The sequence below is a fragment of the Rhinopithecus roxellana genome, chromosome 15, assembly GCF_007565055.1.
Source record: "Rhinopithecus roxellana isolate Shanxi Qingling chromosome 15, ASM756505v1, whole genome shotgun sequence".
Lineage (NCBI taxonomy): Eukaryota > Metazoa > Chordata > Mammalia > Primates > Cercopithecidae > Rhinopithecus > Rhinopithecus roxellana.
The window spans coordinates 12,983,442-13,008,605 of NC_044563.1; the positions used below are offsets into that span (position 1 = coordinate 12,983,442).

General features: G+C 48.5%; 2 protein-coding genes across 9 annotated transcripts; one reads left to right on the plus strand and one right to left on the minus strand.

The window, feature by feature from the left end:
• The first annotated feature begins 1,612 nt into the window (after positions 1-1,612).
• KAT5 (lysine acetyltransferase 5) lies at positions 1,613-9,870 on the plus strand. 6 transcript variants are annotated; one of them, XM_010366465.2, is made up of 14 exons: positions 1,613-1,896; positions 1,996-2,062; positions 2,395-2,463; positions 2,551-2,687; positions 2,946-3,128; positions 3,218-3,292; positions 3,399-3,473; positions 4,119-4,367; positions 4,445-4,534; positions 6,924-7,064; positions 7,146-7,239; positions 8,856-9,015; positions 9,145-9,226; positions 9,321-9,870. In XM_010366465.2, exons 1-14 carry the CDS (start codon positions 1,885-1,887, stop codon positions 9,453-9,455), a joined length of 1,569 nt encoding a protein of 522 aa, XP_010364767.1. In that variant the 5' UTR covers positions 1,613-1,884; the 3' UTR covers positions 9,456-9,870. The 6 variants fall into 6 exon arrangements, with proteins under 6 accessions (XP_010364767.1, XP_010364768.1, XP_010364770.1 ...); XM_010366466.2 differs by having other exon boundaries at positions 2,973-3,128; XM_010366468.2 differs by lacking the exon at positions 2,946-3,128.
• RNASEH2C (ribonuclease H2 subunit C) lies at positions 4,599-11,211 on the minus strand. Of its 3 annotated transcripts, XM_010366463.2 has the most exons (4): positions 10,870-11,211; positions 10,502-10,677; positions 10,305-10,424; positions 9,941-10,069 (listed from the first exon to the last, which is right to left on the minus strand). In XM_010366463.2, exons 1-4 carry the CDS (start codon positions 11,039-11,041, stop codon positions 10,043-10,045), a joined length of 495 nt encoding a protein of 164 aa, XP_010364765.1. In that variant the 5' UTR covers positions 11,042-11,211; the 3' UTR covers positions 9,941-10,042. The 3 variants fall into 3 exon arrangements, with proteins under 3 accessions (XP_030773904.1, XP_010364765.1, XP_010364764.2); XM_030918044.1 differs by lacking the exon at positions 9,941-10,069 and adding an exon at positions 4,599-4,926 and having other exon boundaries at positions 10,502-11,119; XM_010366462.2 differs by having other exon boundaries at positions 10,502-11,115.
• Between the last annotated feature and the right edge of the window lie 13,953 nt (positions 11,212-25,164).

Here is a 25,164-nt window from a genome sequence, read left to right on the forward strand (position 1 = left end):
CTCGCCCTAAATTCTTTAATGTGTGAGATCCAAGAACCCTCTCTTGGGGTCTGCATGGGCCCTTTCCTGTTAACACTGGGATTGCAGGCATAAGCCACCAAGTTCAGCCACCTTTGAGGCAGGAAAATAGGGTCTGGAGGCAGGCAACATATAAGGCCGATTCACACTTCAGTTATGACAGGAAATATCCTCTCCTTAGGGCGTACACCCTAAATGACTTTGTAACTTTACTTCATCCCCTTCATTTACACAGGGCATATCCCAAATAACCAAGGGTATTTAAACTCCAACAAATCCTGTAACTGGCTCCTATGCTCAGCCGGCCCCCACACTGGAGTGTACTTTCATTTTCAATAAATCGTGTATTCCTTCCTTGCTTTGTGTGTTTTGACCAATTCTTTTTTTTTTCTTTTTCTGTTTTTTTTTTTTGAGACAGAGTCTCGCTCTGTCGCCCAGGCTGGAGTGTAGTGGCATGATCTCAGCCCACTGCGAGCTCCGCCTCCCGGGTTCAGGCCATTCTCCTGCCTCAGCCTCCCGAGCAGCCGGGACCACAGATGCCAGCCAAAACTCCCGGCTAATTTTTTGGTTTTTTTTTTTTTTGTTTTTTGTTTTGTAGAGACGGGGTTTCACCGTGTTGGCCAGGATGATCTCTATCTCCTGACTTCCTGATCCGCCCGCCTCGGCCTCCCAAAGTGCTGGGATTACAGGCGTGAGCCACTGCGCCCAGACGTTTTGTCCAATTCTTTAAGATGCCAAGAATCTGGACACCCTCCACCGGTGACATCTTCACACTTTTGAGGAGTACTCATGGGGTATTTTGTAGAATGTTTCTCAATTGGTATTTGTCTGATCTTCTTCTCATGATAAGGCTGGAGGTAGCTGGGATTTCAGGTGTGAGCCACCATGCCCAGTCTCCAAATCCTGTTTACAGAAAACATTTTAAAAATTAGCCAGCCTTGGTAGTGCGCGCCTGTAGTCCCAGCTACTCGGGAGCCTGAGGTGGATCACTTGATCCAGGGAGGCGGAGGCTGCAGTGAGCGGAGATTATGCCTGTCCGGCTGCACTCCAGCCTGGGCGAGACAGACCTTGTTTCAAAAAAAAAAGCCTAATATGGCTGGGCGCCATGGCTCACGCCTGTAATCCCAGCACTTTGGGAGGCCGAGGCGGGCGGATCACGAGGTCAAGAGATCCAGACCATCCTGGCCAACATGGTGAAACCCCGCCTCTACTGAAAATACAAATATTAGCTGGGTACTCCGGAGGCTGAGGCAGGTGAATCGCTTGAACCCGGGAGGCAGAGGTTGCAGGGAACCAAGATGGCGCCACTGCACTCCAGCCTGGCGACAGAGCGAGACTCCGTCTCAAAAATAAAAAAAAGCCCAATACACAAAATAAAGCTAGGAATCTTCCCTGAGTCCTCCTGCCTACGGAGTGAAGTCCACAGACCTGGGGGAGCGTTCGAGCCCCTCTAAGCCCACTTCCTTTCTCCAGCCTCTCGCGCGCAGTTCACTCCCGACAACACCTCCCGTCGCCACAAGGAGACGCCCGAGGACTGCCCTCCGTCAAAGCCCAAACGGTATTGCCACGTGACCCGCTCCGCATCCACGTGAACAGCGTCGCACCCGGTGGGCGTCACGTGACGGACTCACTAGTTCGCCAATCCCTGTGCACGTTGTGGGGTTTCCACCTAGGTCTCGGCCTGAGGCTTGTAACACTCCGTTTTCCCCAGAGTCACAGGGGCAGTCTTGCCCCTTGCAGCTGGGTCGCGGTGTCTCTCAAAAGTCCCCCACTATAGGGGCTTCGTGAGGCCCGGGCCTACAACGGGCTCGGTCCCGGAAGTGACGTCTCCCACAGGGGCCGGAAGTGGCAGTGGAGGGAGGGAAGATGGCGGAGGTGGTGAGTCCGGTGCCCGGGGCGGGGCGGAGGGAGCCAGGGGAGGTGGGTAGAGCCCGAGGCCCCCCAGTAGCCGACCCTGGCGCCGCGCTGTCTCCCCAGGGGGAGATAATCGAGGGCTGCCGCCTACCCGTGCTGCGGCGGAACCAGGACAACGAAGATGAGTGGCGTGAGTGACGTTGGGGGGCGGGGCTAAGGAACCTGAGGGCGAGGGGCGGGAGGGATTCAACTGAACCCCCGGGATGGGGAGGGGCCTCTGGAATTATGGGGCGGGCGGGGCGCAGATACTCCCATGAAGGGGCGTGGCTCTTAGCTGCTCCGAGAGGTACAGGGCGGGGCCTGGAAAGGGGTGGCAGTAGTGACTGAAGGAGGCTTAGGAGAGACCTTCTAAGTGCTGGAGTTTAGGGATCCAGCCTTGGGGTGGAGTTCAGGTCGTGGAAGGGTGGAGTCTCTTAGCCTGGCCCGGCCCGTCTAAGGCCCCTGCCTATGCTATTCCCATAGCCCTGGCCGAGATCCTGAGCGTGAAGGACATCAGTGGCCGGAAGCTTTTCTACGTCCATTACATTGACTGTGAGTTCTGGGCCTGAGGTGGGGCATCAGGGTAGGGTTGGGGAACAGTTTTTGGCATTCTGTCCTGAGCCATCCCCACTGCTGCAGTCAACAAACGTCTGGATGAATGGGTGACGCACGAGCGGCTGGACCTAAAGAAGATCCAGTTCCCGAAGAAAGAGGCCAAGACCCCCACCAAGAACGGACTTCCTGGGTCCCGTCCCGGCTCTCCAGAGAGAGAGGTGGTGAGTAGGTCCCCCACTTCACCTCTTCTCTCCTGCCTCGTGTTTCTCTTATCTGTTGGCATTAGGAGCTCCTGGATGGGCAGTAGGCAGCTCCCTCTCACCCTGACTTCATCTTGTAAAGGATGGGGGCCGAATTGCACATGTCCCAGAGTCCAGTAGCTAGTCCTGTGTCCTTCAGAAGGCGAGGGTGGGGTTTGATAATTTTGAGCTGAGGGACCCCTATTCCCCTTCCCCATTCCACTGCCATCCCCGCCCCAGAGGAAGACCCTGGACCTATCTCTACAGCCGGCCTCGGCCCAGGCCAGCGGGAAGACCTTGCCAATCCCGGTCCAGATCACACTCCGCTTCAACCTGCCCAAGGAGCGGGAGGCCATTCCCGGTGGCGAGCCTGACCAGCCGCTCTCCTCCAGCTCCTGCCTGCAGCCCAACCACCGCTCAACGGTACCCTCAGCAATTCCAGGGACCTTGCTTTCTTCTCAGGTCCCACCTTCTCTACCTTCTGACCCACCTTTGTTGGTTTCTCTCTGCAGAAACGGAAGGTGGAGGTGGTTTCACCAGCAACTCCTGTGCCCAGCGAGACAGCCCCGGCCTCGGTTTTTCCCCAGGTGAGTTTCCCAAACCATCTCTTGTTCCCTTTCTCTCTTCTACTCTCTGGTGGCCTTTTTCAGGCTCATCTCACAGCCATCCCTTCTTTTATTACTATATCTGCAGAATGGAGCAGCCCGTAGGGCAGTGGCAGCCCAGCCAGGACGGAAGCGAAAATCAAATTGTTTGGGCACTGATGAGGTGGGTCAGGGGAGCAACAGAAGGAGCTAGGTGAAAAGGAAGGGATGCAGGCAGGGTGGAGAGTTAGTGATGAGTTTAAAAATAAAGAAGGGGTGGTAGGCAGGGCTAGTGTTGGTGGGATTAGGAGCTAGGCAGAACATGGTTCAAATGAGTCATTGGGGCTGGGTGCCATGGCTCATACCTGTAATCCCAGCACTTTGGGAGGCCAACCAAGGTGGGCAGATCACCTGAGGTCAGGAGTTCGACACCAGCCTGACCAACATGGTGAAACCTTGTCTCTACTAAAAATACAACAATTAGCCAGGCGTAGTGGCAGGCGCCTATAATCCCAGCTACTTGGAAAGCTGAGGCAGGAGAATTGCTTGAATCCTGGAGGTAGAGGTTGCAGTGAGCCAAGATCATGCCACTGCACTCTAGCCTGGGCCACGGAGTAAGACTCCATCTCAAAAACAAGAGTCATTCGGTGATATTTTCCACATCATCAATCCCTTAGGGTTTCAGGTTTTTATCCGGAAATTGGGGATCATGGTACCTCCCCTATAGGGTTGCTGTTAGGCTTAAAGGAAACCTGTCAAAGGGCTGTGAGCTGTGGTGTCCTGCTGAGCTGTCTCTTATAACCTGGTATTTTCCACTGGCCCTGGGCAGGACTCCCAGGACAGCTCAGATGGAATACCATCAGCACCACGCATGACTGGCAGCCTGGTGTCTGACCGAAGCCACGACGACATCGTCACCCGGATGAAGAACATCGAGTGCATTGAGCTGGGCCGGCACCGCCTCAAGCCGTGGTACTTCTCCCCGTACCCACAGGAGCTCACCACGTTGCCTGTTCTCTACCTGTGCGAGTTCTGCCTCAAGTACGGCCGTAGCCTCAAGTGTCTTCAGCGCCACTTGGTATGAGGGGTCCAGGGAGGCTGCCTTCCCAGCACCCTCCACGTTGCCCTTGTTCCTGACCCTCCTCTCTTCCCCAGACCAAGTGCGACCTACGACATCCTCCAGGCAATGAGATTTACCGCAAGGGCACCATCTCCTTCTTTGAGATTGATGGACGTAAGAACAAGGTTAGTGCCTGAGAGGCAGTGAGTCAAATGACATCTTCTTGCTCAGGTAAACACTGACCAGTCAAGCCAGCAGATCAGTTCACCCCATTTTTATTGAGTTCCTGCTGTCTGGCAGGTGCTGGTAGCCAGGAATGAGACAGTCTCTGTTCTCTGAGAGCTTAGTCCATGGGAGAGACAGACATACCAATGACCTCTTAGCTCCCAGTGTCTTAAGTGTCATGAAAGAGAGGGTGGGTTAGGAGGACCCAAAGGAGGTGGTTGGCAAAGCTTCACAGAGGGTTACTTTGGAGCCTTGGTGGATGACAGTGGCTGAGGCAGTTTCTTGCAGTGGTGCTGAGGAGGCGGCATGGATGCACAGAGATGGTTTTTGTGAAAGGCACAGATCATTCTGGCTGGGAGGCAAAAAAGGGAAGAAGAGGGAAGGCTCTTAAAGGGGACAGAGCTCAGGTGATGAAGATGCTGTGTGTTAACCACCATTCTGTAATTATTAACGTGGACCTGGGCATCCAAGTGGCAGTACCCAGCAGCAGGTGGTTAAAAAGCAATTTCTGGGCTGGGCGTGGTGGCTCATGTCTGTAATCCCAGCACTATGGGAGGCCGAGGCGGGTGGATCACGAGGTCAGGAGATCGAGACCATCTTAACACAGTGAAACCCCGTTTCTACTAAAAAATACAAAAAATAAGCCGGGCGTGGTGGCGGGCGCCTGTAGTACCAGCTACTTGGGAGTCTGAGGCAGGAGAATGGCGTGAACCCAGGAGGCAGAGCTTGCAGTGAGCCGAGATTGCGCCACTTCACTCCAGCCTGGGCAACAGGGTGAGACTTCGTCTAAAAAATAAATAAATAAAACAAAAAGCAGTTTCTGGCTGGGCACAGTGGCTCATACCTGTAACCCCAGCACTTTGGGAGGCTGAGGTGGGCCAATCACTTGAGCCCAGAATTTCGAGACTAGCCTGGGCAATATGGAGAAACCCCGTCTCTACTAAAAATAAAAAATTTGGCCGGGCACGGTGGCTCATGCCTCCAATCCCGGCACTTTGAGAGGCCAAGGCGTGCAGATCATGAGGTCAGAAGATCGAGACCATCCTGGCTAACACGGTGAAACCCCATCTCTACTAAAAATACAAAAGAATTAGCTGGGCGTGGTGGTGGGTGCCTGTAGTCCCAGCTACTCAGGAGGCTGAGGCAGGAGAATGGCATGAACCCGGAAGGCGGAGCTTGCAGTGAGCCGAGATTGCGCCACTGCACTCCAGCCTGGGTTACAGAGCGAGACTCTGTCTCTATAAATAAACAATTAATTAATTTAGCTGGGTGTAATGGTGCACATCTGTAGTCCCAGGTACTCAGGAGGCTGAGTTGGGAGAATCACCTGAGCCTGGGAAGTCTAGGCTGCAGTGAGCCATGATTGCATGATTGCACCACTGCACTCCATCCTGGGCGACAGGAGTGAGACCCTGTCTCAAAAAAAAAAAACCCACAATGTCTGAAATGCAGGAGAAATCGTGTGCAGAGGTAAGGTTAAGCAGCATGACTCATAATTTTGTTGGGGTAACCCCTAAGGCAGTTATTTTGTTAAATTACATAATTCCTTAACTTTGTCGTAGAGTAGCAGATCAGTTCCCAGGAGGTGTGACTGTGGATGTAGAACGTTAGGTTTTTTTTTTGTTGTTTGTTTGTTTTTTTTGAGACGGCGTCTCACTTTGTTGCCCAGGCTGGAGTGCAGTGGCACAATCTTGGCTCACTGCAAGCTCCGCCTCCCGGGTTCACGCCATTCTCCTGCCTCAGCCTCCCAAGTAGCTGGGACTACAGGCGCCCGCCACCACACCCGGCTAATTTTTTGTATTTTCAGCAGAGACGGGGTTTCACCGTGTTAGCCAGGATGGTCTCAATCTCCTGACCTCATGATCCGCCCGCCTTGGCCTCCCAAAGTGCTGGGATTACAGGCATAAGCCACCACGCCCGGCAGAATGTTAGGTTTTTTAGCAGCTAGACTCCCAAGATTGTCAGGGAGAGAGCTTCTCTGAGGAGCGGTGGTCAGAGTCTGACTTTGGACACATTGGTTTGTTGATTGCTGTTAAAATTATTACAGGGTGGTGGAGTCTCCCGGCCAGGCTTAGGTAGTAGAGCTGTGCGGAGCAAGTCGGGAAACTTCCCTGACTGAGCAGGGAGGCATTCAGACACCATCACACATCTGGCACACAGGCTTTTCAACACTGAGGAGCCTGCATAAGCTGTGGGCTGGTGGAGTGGGTCAGGCCCAGCCAGGGAAGAATACTCATCACCTATCAGTCTGGGGCATAGCACGGACAGTGAAGCTCCTGGTTGACCCTGAACCACTGGCCAGGCTCAAGGCAGGGTACCCAGAATGGTGACAAGCCTTTTCTCTTGCAGAGTTATTCCCAGAACCTGTGTCTCTTGGCCAAGTGTTTCCTTGACCATAAGACACTGTACTATGACACAGACCCTTTCCTCTTCTACGTCATGACGGAGTATGACTGTAAGGGCTTCCACATCGTGGGCTACTTCTCCAAGGTCAGTGCCTGTCCAGGCTGTCCCTGTGCCCTATCCTGAGCTAGGTCCCTTCCCTGACACTCACCTGCCCCCCTTTTCCAGGAGAAAGAATCGACAGAAGACTATAATGTGGCCTGCATCCTAACCCTGCCTCCCTACCAGCGCCGGGGCTACGGCAAGCTGCTGATCGAGTTCAGTGAGTATGTGTGCTGCGGCCAGGGGGTAGTGCACCCATCATCGGTGCCTCATAGGCAGATGTGCCAGGCTACTGTGATTCTCAACCGTGGCTGTGCAGCCCGGTCTCTAGGGGAGCCAGCCAGAAATAACAGGAGCACTCTCCCAGAGTTCTCTCCATTCAGGCTGACTGCCCTGCTCATCTGGGGTAGGTTCGCAGCCCTACAGTTTGCTCCTTGGCCAGGGTTCTAAGTGCCATTCAGCTTTCCCCAAATCTGACTTACATGCTCCTGCCTGGGGCCATGGGCAGGTTAGTGAGCTACTGGTGTTCATGTATCTGGTAACGGGTATGCCATGATACAAGTCCTTGGGCAAGGACCAGTGGTTAATGTCCCCCATTGTCCCCTGAGCCGTGCAGGCAGGTGTCCAAAATGCTGTCTGTCAACAGATACACGTAAGCATGGAATTGTCCCTTGCTCCTTGTGTCCAGTGAGGTCAGTCTCTTAAAGCCAGAAGGGACTCTGACCTTCATCACACATGAGCTCTTCAGTGCCCTCCCCAACCCTGAGGCCCCTTCTCCTTCCCAGCCTCTTCCCCATCACCCCCCATTCTATCTCACCATTCACTTGGAATAACTAAGCTCTGACCTGAGACGAGGAAGTTCTAGCTGTTTGCCTGGTGAAGACACAGAGGCTTTACTTGATCAAGGTTATGGTCCATTCGAGAAATGTATTGGTTAAGTGATGCCCAGATGGGGTCACATCCTCAGAACTTCTCAGCCTGGTAGCACAAGTGGATGCTTGAAGAAACTCAGTCTTGGAGCTCAGACTGCAATGGAGATGGGATGTGGGTGGGACTACCAAGGGGCTAAGGTCCATTGTGAGGGTGAGGAAGGGCTTCTAAAAGTCACAAACATCCCAAGTCCCTGGTGAGGAGAATGAAGATACTGCCCAAGAGATGTGAAGCCGCTCAGGGCTGTGCAGGGTCAGAGGATCTCACTGGGGACTGCCTCCCAGTGCCCAGCTATCAGCATGAGTTGGAGGGAAACAGCCATGGTGGGGGTCAGTCATCTGGCTCTCAGGAATGGTCTCCCCAACTTGGGAAGCAGCTTGGTGCACCTTTTCTCCTTGCATCCTCACAACCACCCAGTCAGGCCACTCAGGTCTTAGCAGCTGACACTCCCAAGATCCCAGCTAGGAGGACTGATTGGACTGAGAATTCAAGCATTCTCAGGCCTGGATTACAGACAGAAATCTGTTCCCACTTCCTTCCTTACATGCCCAGACACAGAGCCTGGGATGGCAAAGGAAAATTGGAGGCACTTTCTTCCCCTGAGCCATTTTCCCTGCATTCCCTGCCCATAAGCCTTCACTGGCCTCTGATCAATCTCGTGGTTGACTGCAGCTGCTCCTCTCAGTGCTCTCATGCCCTCCACTGTGCTCAGCTCCCAGGGGAAGAGTGAATACTCGTTAGTTCTTCCTGAGGGAACTGAGGCGCAGAGAGGCGGAGGCCACAGAACTGCCAAGTGGCAGGGCCATGATGGGAACTAGGCAGCCTGCCTTGGCGACCTGTGTTGTTAAATGTTGCTTATGTTCATCTGTGACCTCTTATTCATCCTCTCCTGCTCCATTGCTTTAGGCTATGAACTCTCCAAAGTGGAAGGGAAAACAGGGACCCCCGAGAAGCCCCTCTCAGACCTTGGCCTCCTATCCTATCGAAGTTACTGGTCCCAGACCATCCTGGAGATCCTGATGGGGCTGAAGTCGGAGAGCGGGGAGAGGCCACAGATCACCATCAAGTGAGCCTGGCGCTGCCTACCTGGGGGTACATGGCATGGCCTGTCTGTTCCTGGGCTTTGTCACTCTCTCCTGGGGCTCCTGGGGACAGATGAAGGTCCTCGGGGGACCTGACCTTTGCTCTCCTACAGTGAGATCAGTGAAATCACCAGCATCAAGAAGGAGGATGTCATCTCCACTCTGCAGTACCTCAATCTCATCAACTACTACAAGGTAGGCAGGCAGGCATGGTGGAGACAGGTGTGTGGGATGCAGAGTGCAGGCCCCTGTGGGCTGCCCACTTGCTGAACCCATCTCCTCTGCCCAGGGCCAGTACATCCTCACACTGTCAGAGGACATCGTGGATGGCCATGAGCGGGCCATGCTTAAGCGGCTCCTGCGGATTGACTCCAAGTGTCTGCACTTCACTCCCAAGGACTGGAGCAAGAGGGGGAAGTGGTGACCAGGCACTGCCCACTGCAGTGCCAAGACAGCAGGACTGGGGCTGATAGCCCACCCCACCCCCACTGCAGCTCCCACAAAGCACTCTAAGGGAGATGGGGCTGAAAAGCTTGAAAAGGAGGGGACAGGCCTGGCAGGGCCCATTGGTGCCCGGCACCAAGGCGAGCTCAGGGCTCAGGCTAACTCCAAGGTCAGCTGGCCACAGGCCCACGCCTGCTCTGAACCAGGGACCAGAGGGAGCCAGGCAGCTGTGTACAGTGAGATGGGGGGTGGGGGAGTTCTGTACAGAGGGCTGGTGGTTGTAAAAATTTCTTTTGTAAAGTAGAAGTTGGGGGTGGGGTGGGTGCTGGCTGCAAAAAATTCTGGCTTCTCTTATCCCCATTGCCCACGGCAATAAATTGTTTATATATGCCAGAGCCATGCAAGGTTCTTGGGGGAAAGGGGTCCATGCTGGCTTAGGGGCTCTAAGGTGCCGGGACTCACAGGTGCTGGGAAGAGCTCCTTTATTGGGGTGATGGAATCAGTGGTTCCAAAGAGCTGGTTTACTGCTGTGAAGGGATCGCAGCTTTGAATTTCAAGCTCTGGTTCTCAGTCCTCGGGCACCTGTGCGTGAATCTGCAAGAGGAGTCGCCTGTACTGTTGGACTTGTAAGGCAGGGCAGCAGGCTGGCCCCCAGACCCGGGGAAGGACCCAGCTGTTCAGAATAACCCCTTCTAGACATGCTAGGAAGAGTGGTCAGGGAGCTACGTTTCCTACGCACTACCCAGTAGAATCCTCCAGGCTCCGTCTGCCCAATTGTGCTCCCCAGCCCATCCACCCGGGGACAAGACGGACCTCCTCATCTACTCACCGCTGCCGCAAGACTGGGCCAAGTTAGGGCCCCACGCACTTTGGCATCCGGGCCAGGGATGGTCTCCAGACCCCACAGGGTGAAGTGGCTGAAGCTGGCAGTGGCTCCAATGAAGCGGTCCTGAGGAAGGGGCCTGGCTCAGCATTGGGACTACAGCTCCCGCCCGCACCCCCTTTCAACCCTATCCCTTTGCTCACAAAGTCCCGTTCCAGCGGCGACTCCTCTTCGTCGTCAGTCCCGGAATCCCGCAAGGGGTCTGGCTTCCCCATGGACACTTCCTTCTCTTCCGTCACCATCACGTATCCCACGAGGCCAGGCGGCACCGCCACCTCCTCGCCCCGTAGACAGCGGCCCCGAAATGACACTTCGAGTCCTGGAGCGGGAGGCGCAAAGAGCCTCAGGCAGGACCCACGCTGGGCCCAGGACCTGAGCCCTGCGGGGCGAGCCCGGAGCCGCCCTCCCGCCACTTCCGGACGCACCACAACCCCACTGGAGCCCAGGAGATGAGGGGCGCGCGGGCCAGCGCGCCGGCTGCCGGGAGCTGTAGTCCGGCCGCGATGCTCACCCTCGGGGCCCTGGCGGATGGCGGGCGTGAAGAAGCGCCCCACCGGGGCGGGCCCGTCCACCGCGACCTCGCAGGGCAGCAGGTGCAGTGTGACAGGCGCGGCGTCCCGCAGCGTGGCGGAGCGCAAGTGGACGCGGTGCCTCTCGATGGCCGCCTCGTCGCCGCTCTCCATCCTCGCTTCTACGCGACGCAAGGGCTCGCGGGTTGACGCTGAAGCTGGCGCGGAAAGCGCGCAGGGCCTCTCAGGAAGCCTCCGCAGAGCCTCACGGGAAGCCGCCGCGGAGCTTCACGGGAAGTGTAGTCCCTTTACCCTTAATGCTTTCCCTGGGTCCAAGTCCCAGGACTCCCCTCCCCTCCCTTCCCTTCCCCGCCCCGCCCAGTCCCTCCCCTCCCCTTCCCTCCCCTCCTCTCCCCTCCCTTCCTCCCTTCCTCCCCTCTTTCCCCTTCCCTTCCCTTCGTTCCTTTCCTTCCCTTCCTTCCCTCTTTCTTTCTTTGTCTTATTTTTTATTTTTTAGAGTCTCATTCTGTCGCCCAGGCTGGAGTGCAGTGGCGCGATTTCAGTTTCACTGCAACCTACGCCTCCCGGGTTCAAGCGATTCTCCTGCCTCAGCCTCCGGAGTAGCTGGAATTGCATGCGCGCACCACCACGCCCGCCTAATTTTTATATTTTTAGTAGAGACGGGGTTTCGCCATGTTGGCCAAGCTGGTCTCGAACTACTGACCTCAGGTGATCCTCCAGCCTTGGCCTGCCGAAGTGCTTGGATTACAGGCGTGAGCCACCGCGCCCAGCCAGGTTTTTTTCTTGTATTGTTTTTAATGGGACATGATCGTTGTAAAAATCTAAAACAATTCTGAAGTCTTTATATTGGTTGGTAGATGGGTTCTTCATTTTTAGTTTATTAGGAACATCAACCCTTTTCTCAAATGCATTGAAAATGTTTTATCTGCGGTCTGTCTTGCAAACCTGTGTAAAGGTGATTTTTGGTGGACAAAGACTTATTTTTTTGTTGTTTGTTTTAGACAAGGTCTCACTCGCCTAGGCTGGAGTGCAGTGGTTTGACTGGCTGACTGCAGCCTCGACCTCCCAGGCTTAATCCATCCCCCAACCTCAGCCTCCCATGTAGCTAGAACCACAGGCCTGCGCCACCACGCGGCTAATTTTTGTATTTTTGGTAGAGGCACAGTTTTGCCATGTTGCCCAGGTCTTGAACTCCTGGACTCAAGCTATCTGCCCGCTTTGGCCTTCCAAATCACGCTGGAATTACAGGCGTGAGCCACGGTACCCAGGATAAAGACTTATTTTTTGTAGTCAAATTTATCAACATTTTTCAGTATTTTAGATTTCACAATTCTCTCTTTTTGGTTTCTGAACTCTTCTCTAATGTTTATTTGTTCAGACACCCAACTTAGATATATTTTTTCAAGTTCTCACATAAACACAAAACTGGAAATTTAGATTTAAATTGCGTTTAATTTATATATCCCTGGACATCTGGGAGCTGGCCTTGGTATTCTGTTGAACATAAATTTCAGAGAACATCAGCGTCGGACAAGGTCACTCTGTGACCATGAGGGAGCAAGAGGGGCAGAAACAGAACCTCTCCATCATCACATCTGAATGCTGGCAAAGGTGAACACTGTCCAAACCACAAAAGGCATGAAACATCCCTCTTTCTCCCACAGGAGAGTGACTGTTGTTTCCTTACCAATTACAGCACTAGCCTCCAACTAATATTCTCTCCTGGGCAAGATTCATTAAGATAGTCCGTCATAGACATACCCCCACCTCTGACAGCATCCAAGCCAGAGAGAAGCCTGGCTTCCCTAAACCCTGACTGAAATCACTGAACATGGGCACAAATCCTCCTTTAAGTCCTTTCTAGCACCTTCTTACTGAAATGCCCCAGAGTGCAGGAGTAATATGCCCAATTTGTTCAACCGCAGATGTATTCCTGGTGGTCTTTGGCTAGAGTGGCAGATTAATTTAGAAAAAGGCTTGCTTTAGTTTTCTATCACGAAATACATAATTCCATTTATTCACATCTTCTTGGATATCCGTATAGTTGTGAGGTTTTGTTCATACATAATAGTTATTAATACATATTGTAAAGTTTATTTCTTCCTAGATTATATTAATAATTGTTTGTATTAAAAACTGAGGGGCTGGGCATGACTGGTTCACACCTGTAATTCCAGTGCTTTAGGAGGCCAAGATGGGGGAGGATTGCTTGAGGCCAGGAGTTCGAGACCAGCCTGGGAAACATAGCAAGACTCCGTTTCTACAAAGAAAAAAAATGTTTTAAACATGAGTGGGGCACCGCGGCATGTGCCTGTAGTCCCAGCTACTCAAGAAGCTGAGGTGGGAAGATCACTTAAGCCTAGGAGTTTGAGGCTGCCATTCAGGTCACAACTGCACCGCTGCACACCAGCCTGGGTTACAGAGGAAGACCCTGTCTCTAAAAACCAAAATTGGGGCTTTTATTTTTTCTTTTTATTTTCTGACTGATTTTTTTTTTTTTTTTTAATCTATAGCAGGGGGTGGCAAACTTTTTCTGTAAGGGGTCAAACAGTAAATATTTTAGGTTTTATGGACTTTATGGTCTCTGTCACAGCTACTCAACTTCACCATTATAGCATGGAAAAACAGCCATAGACAATACATACATGAATGAGCATTGTTGTGTTCCAGTAAATCTTTGCAAAAACAGACAGTGGGTTGGATTTGAACCACAGGCCATATTTTTCAGACCCCTTGTCTGTAGCAAACCTGTTGATTTTTATATGTTAATTTTCAAACTAGATATCTACTGAATTCTTTTGTTCCTAATGATTATTTTATTTTCTTTTTTTTTTTTTTTTTTTTTTTTTGAGACGGAGTCTCGCTCTGTCTCCCGGGCTAGAGTGCAGTGGCGTGATCTCGGCTCACTGCAAGCTCCGCCTCCCGGATTCACGCCATTCTCCTGCCTCAGCCTCCCGAGTAGCTGGGACTACAGGTGCCCGCCACCAAGCCCGGCTAATTTTTTTTTGTATTTTTAGTAGAGACGGGGTTTCACCGTGGTCTCGATCTCCTGACCTTGTGATCCACCCGCCTCGGCCTCCCAAAGTGCTGGGATTACAGGCGTGAGCCACCGCGCCCGGGATTATTTTATTTTCTTAAGAAAATAAAATATTAGCCAGAATTAGCCACCTCTCTCTCAAATAATGATAATTTCACCTCATCATTACATCTTCTTTTTTGTTTGTTTGTTTTCATTATACCTTGTAATTTGTTGTCTTTTTTTTTTTTTTGAGATGAAGTCTGGCTCTGTCGTCCAGGCTGGAGTGCAGTGGCCGGATCTCAGCTCACTGCAAGCTCCACTTCCCGGGTTTACGCCATTCTCCTGCCTCAGCCTCCCGAGTAGCTGGGACTACAGGTGCCCGCCACCTCGCCCGGCTAGTTTTTTGTATTTTTTAGTAGAGACTGGGTTTCACTGTGTTAGCCAGGATGGTCTCGATCTTCTGACCTCGTGATCCACCCGCCTCAGCCTCCCAAAGTGCTGGGATTACAGGCTTGAGCCACTGCGCCCAGCCTTTGTTTTCTTTTCTAATTGCCTTGGCCAGTACTTGCAGAACAGTCTCTCAAATGTTACTGCTATCAGAGGACAACATTGTCTTTTTCCTGAAACTTTCATGGGAGTGCTTCTGCTGTTTCACCAATAATCATGAAACTGCCTTTTGACTTGTTATATATGTCTCATTAAAGCTGTACTAAGCTTTTAAAAATTGGGAGTAGATGTTTGATCTTACTTTTTATTTTTATGTTTTTGGTTTTGCAAGTTTCCCATAGTCTGGATATTAGTAATTGCATTCCTATAGTGTCAAGGTAATCTATACCTGTATTTTCTGTAATTACACCTAGAAGCTTAATTCGATTCTTTGGGGAGGGGAGGGGTCAAGACTACTTCATGGGTGGTTTTTTATTTTTCCCTCTTTTGGTGAGGTTAGCAGCCATAGATGATCATTGCCTCGATCCTTTAATTCATTAGAGGTTAAAACACGTGTGCATGCGTGCACACACACATACACACACACACACACACAGAGATATTTTTGGGCCAGAGTCTCACCTGGTAGCCAAGGCTGGAGTGCAGTGGCACGATCTCGGCTCACTGCAACCTCCATCTCCCGGGCTCAAGCAATTCTCCTGTCTCAGCCTCCCGAGTAGCTGGGATTACAGGTGCCCACCACCATGCCCGGCTGATTTTATTAATTAATTTATTTATTTATTTTTGAGATGGAGTCTTGCTCTGTCGCCCAGGCTGGAGTGCAATGATGAGATCCTTATTTATTATTTCTTTCCTTCAACTAATTTTGGATGTAATTTGTTCTTGTGTTTCTGATTCCTTGAGGTATACTGTTAAGTTGTTGTTAAAAATCTTTTTACTTTTTTGTTGTAGATGTTTATTGCTATAAACTTTTCTCTTAGTACTGCTTTTGCTATATCTACAGGTTGTGTGGTATGTTATGTTTCCATTTTCATTAGTTTCAAAATTTTTAAATTTTCTATTAAATTTGATAATTGACCCAGTGGTCATTCAGGATTATGTTACTTAATTTTCATGTATTTGTGTAGTTTCCAGAGTTCCTCTTATTATTGATTTCTATTTTTATTCCATTGTAGTATGAGAATAAATTTGATATGATTTCAATTTTTTATATTGGTTAAGATTTGTTTTGTGACCTAACATATGGTCTATCCTGGGGAATAGTCCATGAGCTGATAAGAAGAATGTGTATTCTGCAGCTGTTGGGTGAAATGTTATGTATGTCCATTTGGTCTATAGTGCAGTTTAAGTCTGATGTTTCTTTGTTTGTTTTCCATCTACGTAATCTGTTCAGGGCTGACTTGCGGTGTTAGAGTATCCAGTTATTGTTGAATTGGGGTCTGTTTCTCTGTTTAGCTCTAATAATATTTGATTTATAAACCTGGGTGCTCAAGTGTTGGGTGCATTCATTATTTCCTCTTCTGAATTGATCCCTTTGTCATTATATAATGTACTTTTTGGTCTCCTTTTATGTTTTTTGGCTTAGTCTATTTTGTCTAAGTATAGTTACTCCTTGTCTTTCATGCTTTTCATTTGCATGGAATATATATATATTTATCCCTTCACTTTCAGTCTGTGTGTCTTTACAGATGAGTGAGTCTCTTGTAGGCAGCATATAGTTGGGTCTTGTTTTTGGTACCCAGTCAGGCAGTCTGTATCTTTTAACTGGGAAATTGAAACCATTTACATTTAAGGTTATTGAGAGATGTGGAATTAAGTCCCGCCATTTTGTTCATGGGTTTCTGACTTTTTTGTTTATCCTTTGTTTCTTTCTTCCTCTTTTATTGTTTATCTTTGCAATTTGGTGTTTTTCTGTGGTGGTAATGTTTGATTCCTTTCTCTTTCTCCTTTGTGTACCTGCTCTACCAGTGATTTTTATACTTTTGTGTGTTTTCATGATGATGGATATCATCATTTTGCTTCCAGATGTAGGACTACCTTGAGCATTTCTTGTAAGTTCAGTCTAGTGGTAATAAATTCCCTCACTTACTGCTTATCTGGGAAAGACTTTATTTATCATACATTTCTGAAGGCTAGCTTTGTTTGGTATAGTATTCTTGGTGAGTGCTTTTGGCCTGGTCTGTAAGATTTCTGCTGAGAAATCTGCCATTAGTCTGATGAAGATTCCCTTATATGTAACTTGATACTTTTCTCTCTCTGTTTTTAGAATTCCTTCCTTCTCTTTGACTTTTGGCAGTTTGACTATAATGTGCCACAGAGAAGATATTTTTGGGTTGAATCTATTGGGAAATCATTGAACTTCCTATACCTAGATATCTGTATCTCTTTCAAAACTTGGGAAGTTTCCAGCAATTATTTCATTAGATAGATTTTCTGTACCTTTTCCCATCTCTACTTCTGGAATTCCAAAAATTTCATTATTTGTCCACTTTACAGTGTCCCAAATGTCACATAGGCTTTCTTCATTTTTTAAATTCTTTTTTCCCTTTGTTCTGACTGAACTTTTTTCAAAAGTACTATCTTCAAGTTCAGAAATTCATCTTTCTGCCTTATCTAGTCTATTGTTGAAGCTCTTGATTGTATTTTTTATTTTATTCCTAGACTATTTCAATTTTAGGCTTTCTGTTTGGATTTATTTATTTATTCATTCATTCATTCATTTATGACAGGGCCTTGCTCTGTTACCCAGGTCAGAATGAGTGGCACAATCATGGCTCATTCCTACTTCAACCTCCCTGGCTCAAGTGATCCTCTACTTTAGCCTCCCATGAAGCTGGGAACACAGGCATGTGCCACTATACCCAGGTAATTTTTTAAAAACCTTTTTGTAGAAACAGGGTCTCCCTATGTTGCCCAGGCTGGTCTTGAACATCTGGGCTCAAGCGATCCTCCCACCTTGGCCTCCCAAAGTGCTGAGATTATAGGTGTGAGCCACTGTGCCTGGCCTCATTGAGTTTCCTTAAGATCATTATTTTGAATTCCTTTTCAGGCATTTCATAGATTTACTTTTCTTTGGGGCGTGTTACTGGAGAATTACTGTGTTTCTTTGGAGGAGTTGTATTTCCTGCATTCTCATGTTTCTTGTGCATTTATATTCATATCTGCACATTGGGTGTAATAGTCCATCCTTCCAGTTTTATGGAGTGGCTTTCACAGGGAAGTCTTTTTTCTGTAGATGTATCTATAGTGTTGGTTGATTAGGGCATGTTGGCTTTGGTTCTGAGTGGGTGCCATAGTGTAGTCTTTATATGATTTATTCAGTTGTAATCAATGTCAGTGGTATCTGTGAATTCCTGAGTAGCTTAAGCTATAGTTGTTTGTGGAGGCTTTGGTGAGGCTTTGCTGGGGCCTGGGGCACCAGGTAGGCTGGTCATCAGGCCTCCAGGTAGCACATAAAGGCGCTAGCTGTTGTGATAGTGAGCCCCAGGGTGACTGGTCTTCAGGACTCCAGGCATCTCATGAGGGCACTAGTAGTGGTGGCAGTGGACCAGATTTTAGGTCCTCGGGCAGTGCATATTGGTGCATGGTAGCCCTGCTGCTGGAGGGAGTGGGGTTGTTGTCTGTGGCTATCGCCCTGAACAGACAGCTCTCAGGTTTAGGGAGCACACATTTTGGCTCCATATATCCTGAGGGCAGTCTCTCTGATATACTGGACCACCTGTTCCCTGGGGTATAGGGCAATGTGTGGGCTTAGGTGCTGGGGACCCATTTTCACTATTATTACTTTCATAAACAGTTACCTATTAGATCAATTATGAATAATAAAAAATAAATGAGATTTGTTTTACTTTAATTTATTCCTTCTCTAATGATCTTCCTTTATTCATATAGATCTGAACTTCTGGACACTATAATTTTCCTTCCCTCAGAAGAACTTCTAACATTTCTTGCAAGGCTGGTCTACTAATAACAAATACCCGGCCAGGCGCGGTGGCTCAAGCCTGTAATCCCAGCACTTTGGGAGGCCGAGGCGGGCGGATCACAAGGTCAGGAGGTCGAGACCATCCTGGCTAACACAGTGAAACCCCGTCTCCACTTAAAAAATACAAAAAATTAGCCGGGCGAGATGGCGGCGCCTGTAGTCCCAGCTGCTCGGGAGGCTGAGGCAGGAGAATGGCTTGGACCCGGGAGGCGGAGCTTGCAGTGAGCTGAGATCCGGCCACTGCACTCCAGCCCGGGCGACAGAGCAAGACTCCGTCTCAAAAAAAAAAAAAAAAAAAAAAAAAAAAATACCCTCAGTTTTTGTTTGTCTGAGTAAGCCTCCTTCACTTTTGAAAGACAGTTTCACTGGCTACAGAATTCTAGGTTTTTCATTCAACATTTTAAATGTTTCCCTCCACTCTTTTCTTGCTTGCATGGCTTCTGATGAAAAGTCTGATGTAATTCTTTTCCTTGTTTTTCTGTAATTAAGGCATTCTCCCACCGTGGTTTCTGTGAAGAATTTCTCTTTGTCTTTGGTTTTCTGGAGTTTGAATATTAATGTGCCTAGATATAGATTTTTATTTTTATTTATTTATTTATTTTTTTAAGACAGAGTTTTGCTCTGTCACCACGCTGGAGTACAGTGGCACGATCTTGGCTCACTGCAACCTCTGTCTCCTAGGTTCGAGCGATTCTTCTGCCTCAACCTCCCGAGTATCTGGGACTACAGGCACATGCCACCACACCCAGCTAATTTTTGTATTTTTAGTAGAGACAGGGTTTCACCATCTTGGCCAGGACAGTCTCCATTTCTTGACCTCGTGATCCACCCCCTCAGCCTCCCAAAGTGCTGGGATTACAGGCATGCGCTACTGCCCCAGCCTAGACATAGATTTTTAATTGTTTTTTCAATTAAAAACATTGTGTTAAAATCGACATAACATAAAATTTACCATCTTACCCATTTTTTAAAAGATGGGAGCCTCACTAGGTTGCCCAGGCTGGAGTACAGTGGCTATTTGCAGGCACAATCATAGCATACTACAGCCTTGAATTCCTGGCCTCAAGTGATAGTCTTACTTCAGCGTCTCAAGTAGCTAGGACTATAGGCACACACCACTATGCCCAGCTTCAATCAATTTTTTTTTTCTTTTTCTTTTGGGACGGAGTCTTGCTCTGCCACCCAGGCTGGGGTGCAATGGAGTAATCTTGGCTTACTGCAACCTCTGCCTCCCAGGCTCAAGCAATTCTCCTGCCTCAACCTCCCGAGTAGCTGGGATTACAGGCGTCTGCCACCATACCCGGCTAATTTTTGTATTTTTAGTAGACACAGGGTTTCACCATGTTGGCCAGGCTGTTCTTGAACTCCTGACCTCAGGTGATCTGCCTGCCTCAGGCTCCCAAAGTGCTGGCATTACAGGCATGAGACACTGCGACCAGCCACTTTAACCAATTTTAAGTGTACAATGCAGTGATACTAGATACATTTGCAATGTCGTGCAACCATCCCCACCATCCATCTCTATAACTCTTATCATTTTGTAAAACTGAAACTCTACACTCATTAAACAACTACTCTCCATTACCCCTCTCCATAGGCCCTGGCAAGTACCATTCTACTTTCTCTCTCCATGACTTTGATGACTCTGAGAACCTCGTATGAGTGGAATCATACAGTATTTGTCTTTTTGTGACAAGCTTATTTTACTTAGCATAATGTCCTCAAGGTTCATCCATGTTGTAGCATATGTCAGAATTTCTTTCCTTTTAAAGTTTAAATAATATTACATTGCATTGTGTATACATCACATTTGCTTTTCTATTCATCTGTCAAGGGACACTTGTGTTGTTTTCATGTTTTAGCTATTGTGAATAATGCTGCTATATACGTGAGTGTACACATATCTCTTCAAGACCCTTGCTTTCAATTCCTTGGGGAGTAGATCTCAATAAGTGGAATTGCTAGATCATATGGTAACTGTATATTTAATATTTTGAGGAACAGCCATACAGTTTTACCCACTGGCTGTACAATTTTACATTCTCACCAACAGTACACAAGGGTTCTAATTTCTCTACATCCTTGCCAACACTTGTTATTTTGTTTTTGATAATAGCCATCCTAATGGGTGTGAGATAGTAAGTATATCATTGTGGTTGATTTGAATTTCCACAATGATTAGTGATACTGAGCCTGTTTTCATGGGCTCATTGGCCATTTCTATATCTTATTTGGAAAAATGTCTATTAAAGTCTTTTGCCCATTTTTGAATCAAGTTAGCTTTTTGTTGTTGAGTTTTAGGAGTTCTCTCTATATTTTGCATAGCAATTCGGAGATATGTAATTTGCAAGTATTTTCTCCCATTCTATGGATTGCCTTTTTCCTTCATTAATATGGTGTTTTGTTGCACAAAATTTTTAATTTTCATAAAATTTGATGTCTATGTCTAAAATTTGTTGCCTGTGCCTTTGGTATCATATCCAAGAAATCATTGCCAAATTTAATGCTATGATATTTTGACCTTATGTTTATTTATTTATTTATTTATTTTTTGAGATGGAGTCTCGCTCTGCCGCCCAGGCTGGAGTGCTGTGGCCGGATCTCAGCTCACTGCAAGCTCCGCCTCCCGGGTTCACGCCATTCTCCTGCCTCAGCCTCCCGAGTAGCTGGGACTACAGGCGCCCGCCACCTTGCCCGGCTAATTTTTTTGTATTTTTTAGTAGAGATGGGGTTTCATCGTGTTAACCAGGATGGTCTCGATCTCCTGACCTCATGATCCGCCCGTCTCGGCCTCCCAAAGTGCTGGGATTACAGGCTTGAGCCACCGCGCCCAGCATGTTTTTTGTTTTTTTGAGACAGGGTCTCACTCTGTCACCCAGACTAGAGTGTAATGGTACAATCTCGGCTCACTGCAACCTCCACTTTTAGGATTCAAGTGATTCTACCGGCTCAGCCTCCCAAGTAGCTGGGACTACAGGTGTGCACCACCACACCCAGCTAATTTTTTGTGTTTTTAGTAGAGACAGGGTTTCACCATGTTGCCCAGGTTTGTCTCAAACTCCTGAGCTCAGACAATCCACCTGCCTCAGCCCCCCAAAGTGCTAGGATTACAGGTGTGAGCTACTGCACCTGGCCCTGCCCTTAGTTCTTTTCTAATAATTTTATAGTTTTAGGTCTTACATTTAGGTATTTAATCCATTTTGAGTTGATTTTTGTATATGGTGTTTTGTATATGGTCCAACTTCATTCTTCTGCATGTCAAGATCCAGTTTTCCCAGCACCATTTGTTCCAAAGACTGCCCTTTTCCTATTGGGTAGTCTGTATACCCTTGTCAAAAATCACTGGACCATCTATTAGAGGGTTTATTTCTAGGCTCTCTATTCCATTGGTCTATGTGTCTGTCTTTATGCCAGTACCACATTGTTTTATGACTGTAGCTTTGTCATAAATTTTGAAATCAGGAAGTGTTTGTCTTCCAGTTCTTTTTCAGAATTGTTTTGGCTATTAGGGGTCTCTTTGGGGTAGAGGCAGGCGGGAATCAACTCCAGACTTGAATGAAGACTGACTGAAACCAAGAAGAGGCACCAAAAGCACCTCCCCATAAGACACACTATGAGCACCATAACAGTTTACCATTGCCATGGCAACACCCAGAAGTTATCACCTCTTGCCTTGGCAACACCTGGAAGTTACTGCCCCTTGGCATGGCAACACTCAGAAGTTTCTAGCTATGTTTAGGCCGGGTGCAGTGGGTCACACCTGTAATCCCAGCACTTTGGGAGGCCGAGATGGGCAGATCGCCTAAGGTCAGGAGTTTAAGACCAGCTTAGCAAATATGGTGAAACCCTGTCTCTACTAAAAATACAAAAATTAGCAGGGTGTGGTGGTGCACACCTGTAATCCCAGCTACTTGGGAGGCTGAGACATGAGAATCATTTGAACCTGGGAGGCAGAGGTTGCAGTGAGCCTAGACCATGCCACTGCACTTCAGCCTGGGTGACAGAGTAAGAGCTGTGTTTAAAAAAAAAAAAATTTTCTAGCTATTTTTGAATAACCCACACCTGAATTAGCATATCATTAAAAGTGGGTATAGACCGCCTCATGCCTGTAATCCCAGCACTTTGGGAGGCGGAGGCAGGCAGATCACGAGGTCAGGAGATCAAGACCATCCTGGCTAACACGGGGAAACCCCATCTCTACTAAAAATACAAAAAATTAGCTGGACGTGGTGGCGGGTGCCTGTAGTCCCAGCTACTTGGGAGGCTGAGGCCGGAGAATGGCGTGAACCCGGGAGACGGAGTTTGCAGTGAGCCAAGATCATGCCACTGCACTCCAGCCTGGGTGACAGAGCGAGACTCCGTCTCAAAAGAAAAAAAAGTGGGTATAAATAGGACTGGAAAACTGCCGCGAGGCTGCTACTCTCAGCACACTGTCTGTTGGGTAGCCCTGCTCCACAGGAGCAGTCACGGAGCTTTAATGCTGCCACCACTTCCACAAAGCCATTTTCTTTTACCGCTGGCTTGCTTTTGAATTCTTTCCTGGGTAAAACCAAGAACCTGCCTTGTATCAGTGGTGAGTGAGCCAGGGATGAAGAAGAGATGGTGAGAGGAGTGGCTGAAATACAAGGGATGGCTTTGGGCATCCTCACTCAAAGGCTTGGGAAGAATCCTAGATCAGTGGCTTATTTTTCTAAACAGCTAGAGCAGGTGGCAGCTGGGTGGCCGGGATGCTTGTGAGCTGTGGAACTGTGGCCCCTACCAGTCTATTGGCAGAAGAAGCCAGTAAACTTACTTTAGGACAAAAATTAGATGTCATGACCCATCCTCCTGACCCAGTGCAGAGGGTCCTAGAGGCCAAAGGACACCAATGACTAAGAGGAGGTTGCTTACTTAAATATCAAGCCCTTCTGCTTAACACCCCAGATTTTTTTTTTTTTTTTTTTTTTTTTGAGACAGAGTCTCGCTCTATTGTCCAGGCTGGAGTGCAGTGGAATGATCTTGGCTCACTGCAACCTCTGCGTCCCAGGTTCAAGCGATTCTCCTGCCTCAGTCTCCTGAGTAGCTGGGATTACAGGCACCCACCACTACACCCAGCTAATTTTTGTGTTTTTAGTAGAGACAGGGGTTTCACCATGTTGGCCAAGCTGGTCTCAAACTCCTGACCTCAAGTGTTCCACCCGCCTCACCGCCTCAGCCTCCCAAAGTGCTGGGATTACAGGCGTGCATCACCACACCCGGCCTTCACCCCAGATTTTACCCTTAAAAGTATGTCAGGTTTTAAACCGTGCTACTCTGTAGCCATATTTCTTGCCCCAAGAAACATTCCCAACTCATTTACTCCTGTGTGGAAATCATAGAACAGACTTTCTCCAGCAGGCCTGACCTCAGAGATGAGCCCCTGCCTGATCCAGATGTCTAGTGGTTTACAGATGGAAACAGCTTTATTCATGAGGGAGTAAGAACGACACTTTATGTAGAGGTCAGCCAACAAGAAGTCACTGAGGCAAAAGTTTTACTTCCTCAAACTCCCGCTCAAAAAGCAGAATTAATTGCTCTAATTAGTGCCCTTCAATTGGGAAAAGACTTAAGAATCAATATATTTACTGGCTCCAAATATGGGTTGTGGGTGCTCCATGTTCATGCAGCCATAGGGAAAGAAATGGCTACTACTGACAGCCAAGGGACCCCCCACACAACAACATTCTGAGAGCTTGGAACTGTTAGATGCTGTCCAACTCCCAAAGTAGGTAGCAGTTACTCACAGCAGGAAATACCAAAAAGGAGATACCTCTGTTATCAGAGGAAATGTTCTGGCAGCCAGAGCAGCCAGAGCTACAGCTAAAGAAACACCAGTACTCCCAGCCTGGCCAACACGGTGAAACGCGGTCTCTACTAAAAATACAAAAATCAGCCGGGTGTGGTGGCGGGCACCTGTAGTACCAGCTACTTGGGAGGCTGAGGCAGGAGAATCACTTCAACCTGGGAGGCGGAGGTTGCAGTGAGCCAAGATGGCGCCACTACACTCTAGCCTGGGTGACACAGCGAGATTCTATCTCAAAAAATAAAAAGAAGAAAGGAAGAAAGGAAGAAAAGAAAGAAGAGAGAGAGAAAGAGAGAGAGAAAGAAAAGAAAGATGAAAGAAAGAAAAAGAAAAGGAAGGAAGGAAGGAAGGAAGGAAGGAAGGAAGGGAGGGAGGGAGGGAGGGAGGGAGGGAGGGAGGGAAGACCAGTACCACAGGCTGCTATACTAATACCTAATGCTCTGCCCATGTCAGTGACACCATACTATACCCCCAAGGAATGGAAATGGGCAGAGCAGAAAGACTCACCAAAGGATCCTCAGGGTGATTACTACAAAGCCACAAACTCTTTTTCCCTGAGGCTGAGCAATGGGAAATAGTTAAGTATTTCCACAATAGGAAATACTTCAAGTAGTTCAGTAGGAATTTGGGTACTTCTAATGCTTTTTCTGGTCTTACGGGAAAAGCTTCTAGCCACCCGGTTTACGGGAAAAGCTTCTAGCCACCCGGTGAAAGTGTCTAGAAATACTTCTTATGGGAAAAGCTTCTAGCCACCAGCTGAAAGTGTCTAGAAATGCTAGCAAATATTTTAGTCCCCAGTAAGGTGGCGTCTGGATGAAATCTATGTGCCAGTCTTCCCCAGGGTATGTTCCTTGGTGTTGTACAGGTTTGAGTAGGGTTGGGGATATGGGGTGGCTTCCTGGGTCATTATGGGCACAAAGTTCACAGGCCCTGGTGATGCTTTTTACAGTCTGAAATAGTTTCTTTACCACACAAGATTTGAGAAACCAATTTGAATACAGAATCAT

Excerpts from the sequence above, each read along its gene's own strand:
- KAT5 (XM_030918042.1), top strand. The coding sequence starts at position 1,885 with ATGGCGGAGGTGGTGAGTCCGGTGCCCGGGGCGGGGCGGAGGGAGCCA. Across the intron at positions 4,535-6,923 it reads TTGATGGACGTAAGAACAAG|AGTTATTCCCAGAACCTGTG; the intron begins GTTAGTGCCTGA and ends TTTCTCTTGCAG. Across the intron at positions 9,227-9,320 it reads ATCTCATCAACTACTACAAG|GGCCAGTACATCCTCACACT; the intron begins GTAGGCAGGCAG and ends TCCTCTGCCCAG.
- RNASEH2C (XM_010366462.2), bottom strand. The coding sequence starts at position 11,041 with ATGGAGAGCGGCGACGAGGCGGCCATCGAGAGGCACCGCGTCCACTTG. Across the intron at positions 10,425-10,501 it reads CGCCGCTGGAACGGGACTTT|GACCGCTTCATTGGAGCCAC; the intron begins GTGAGCAAAGGG and ends CCCCTTCCTCAG. Across the intron at positions 10,070-10,304 it reads GGCCCAGTCTTGCGGCAGCG|ATTCACGCACAGGTGCCCGA; the intron begins GTGAGTAGATGA and ends CTCCTCTTGCAG.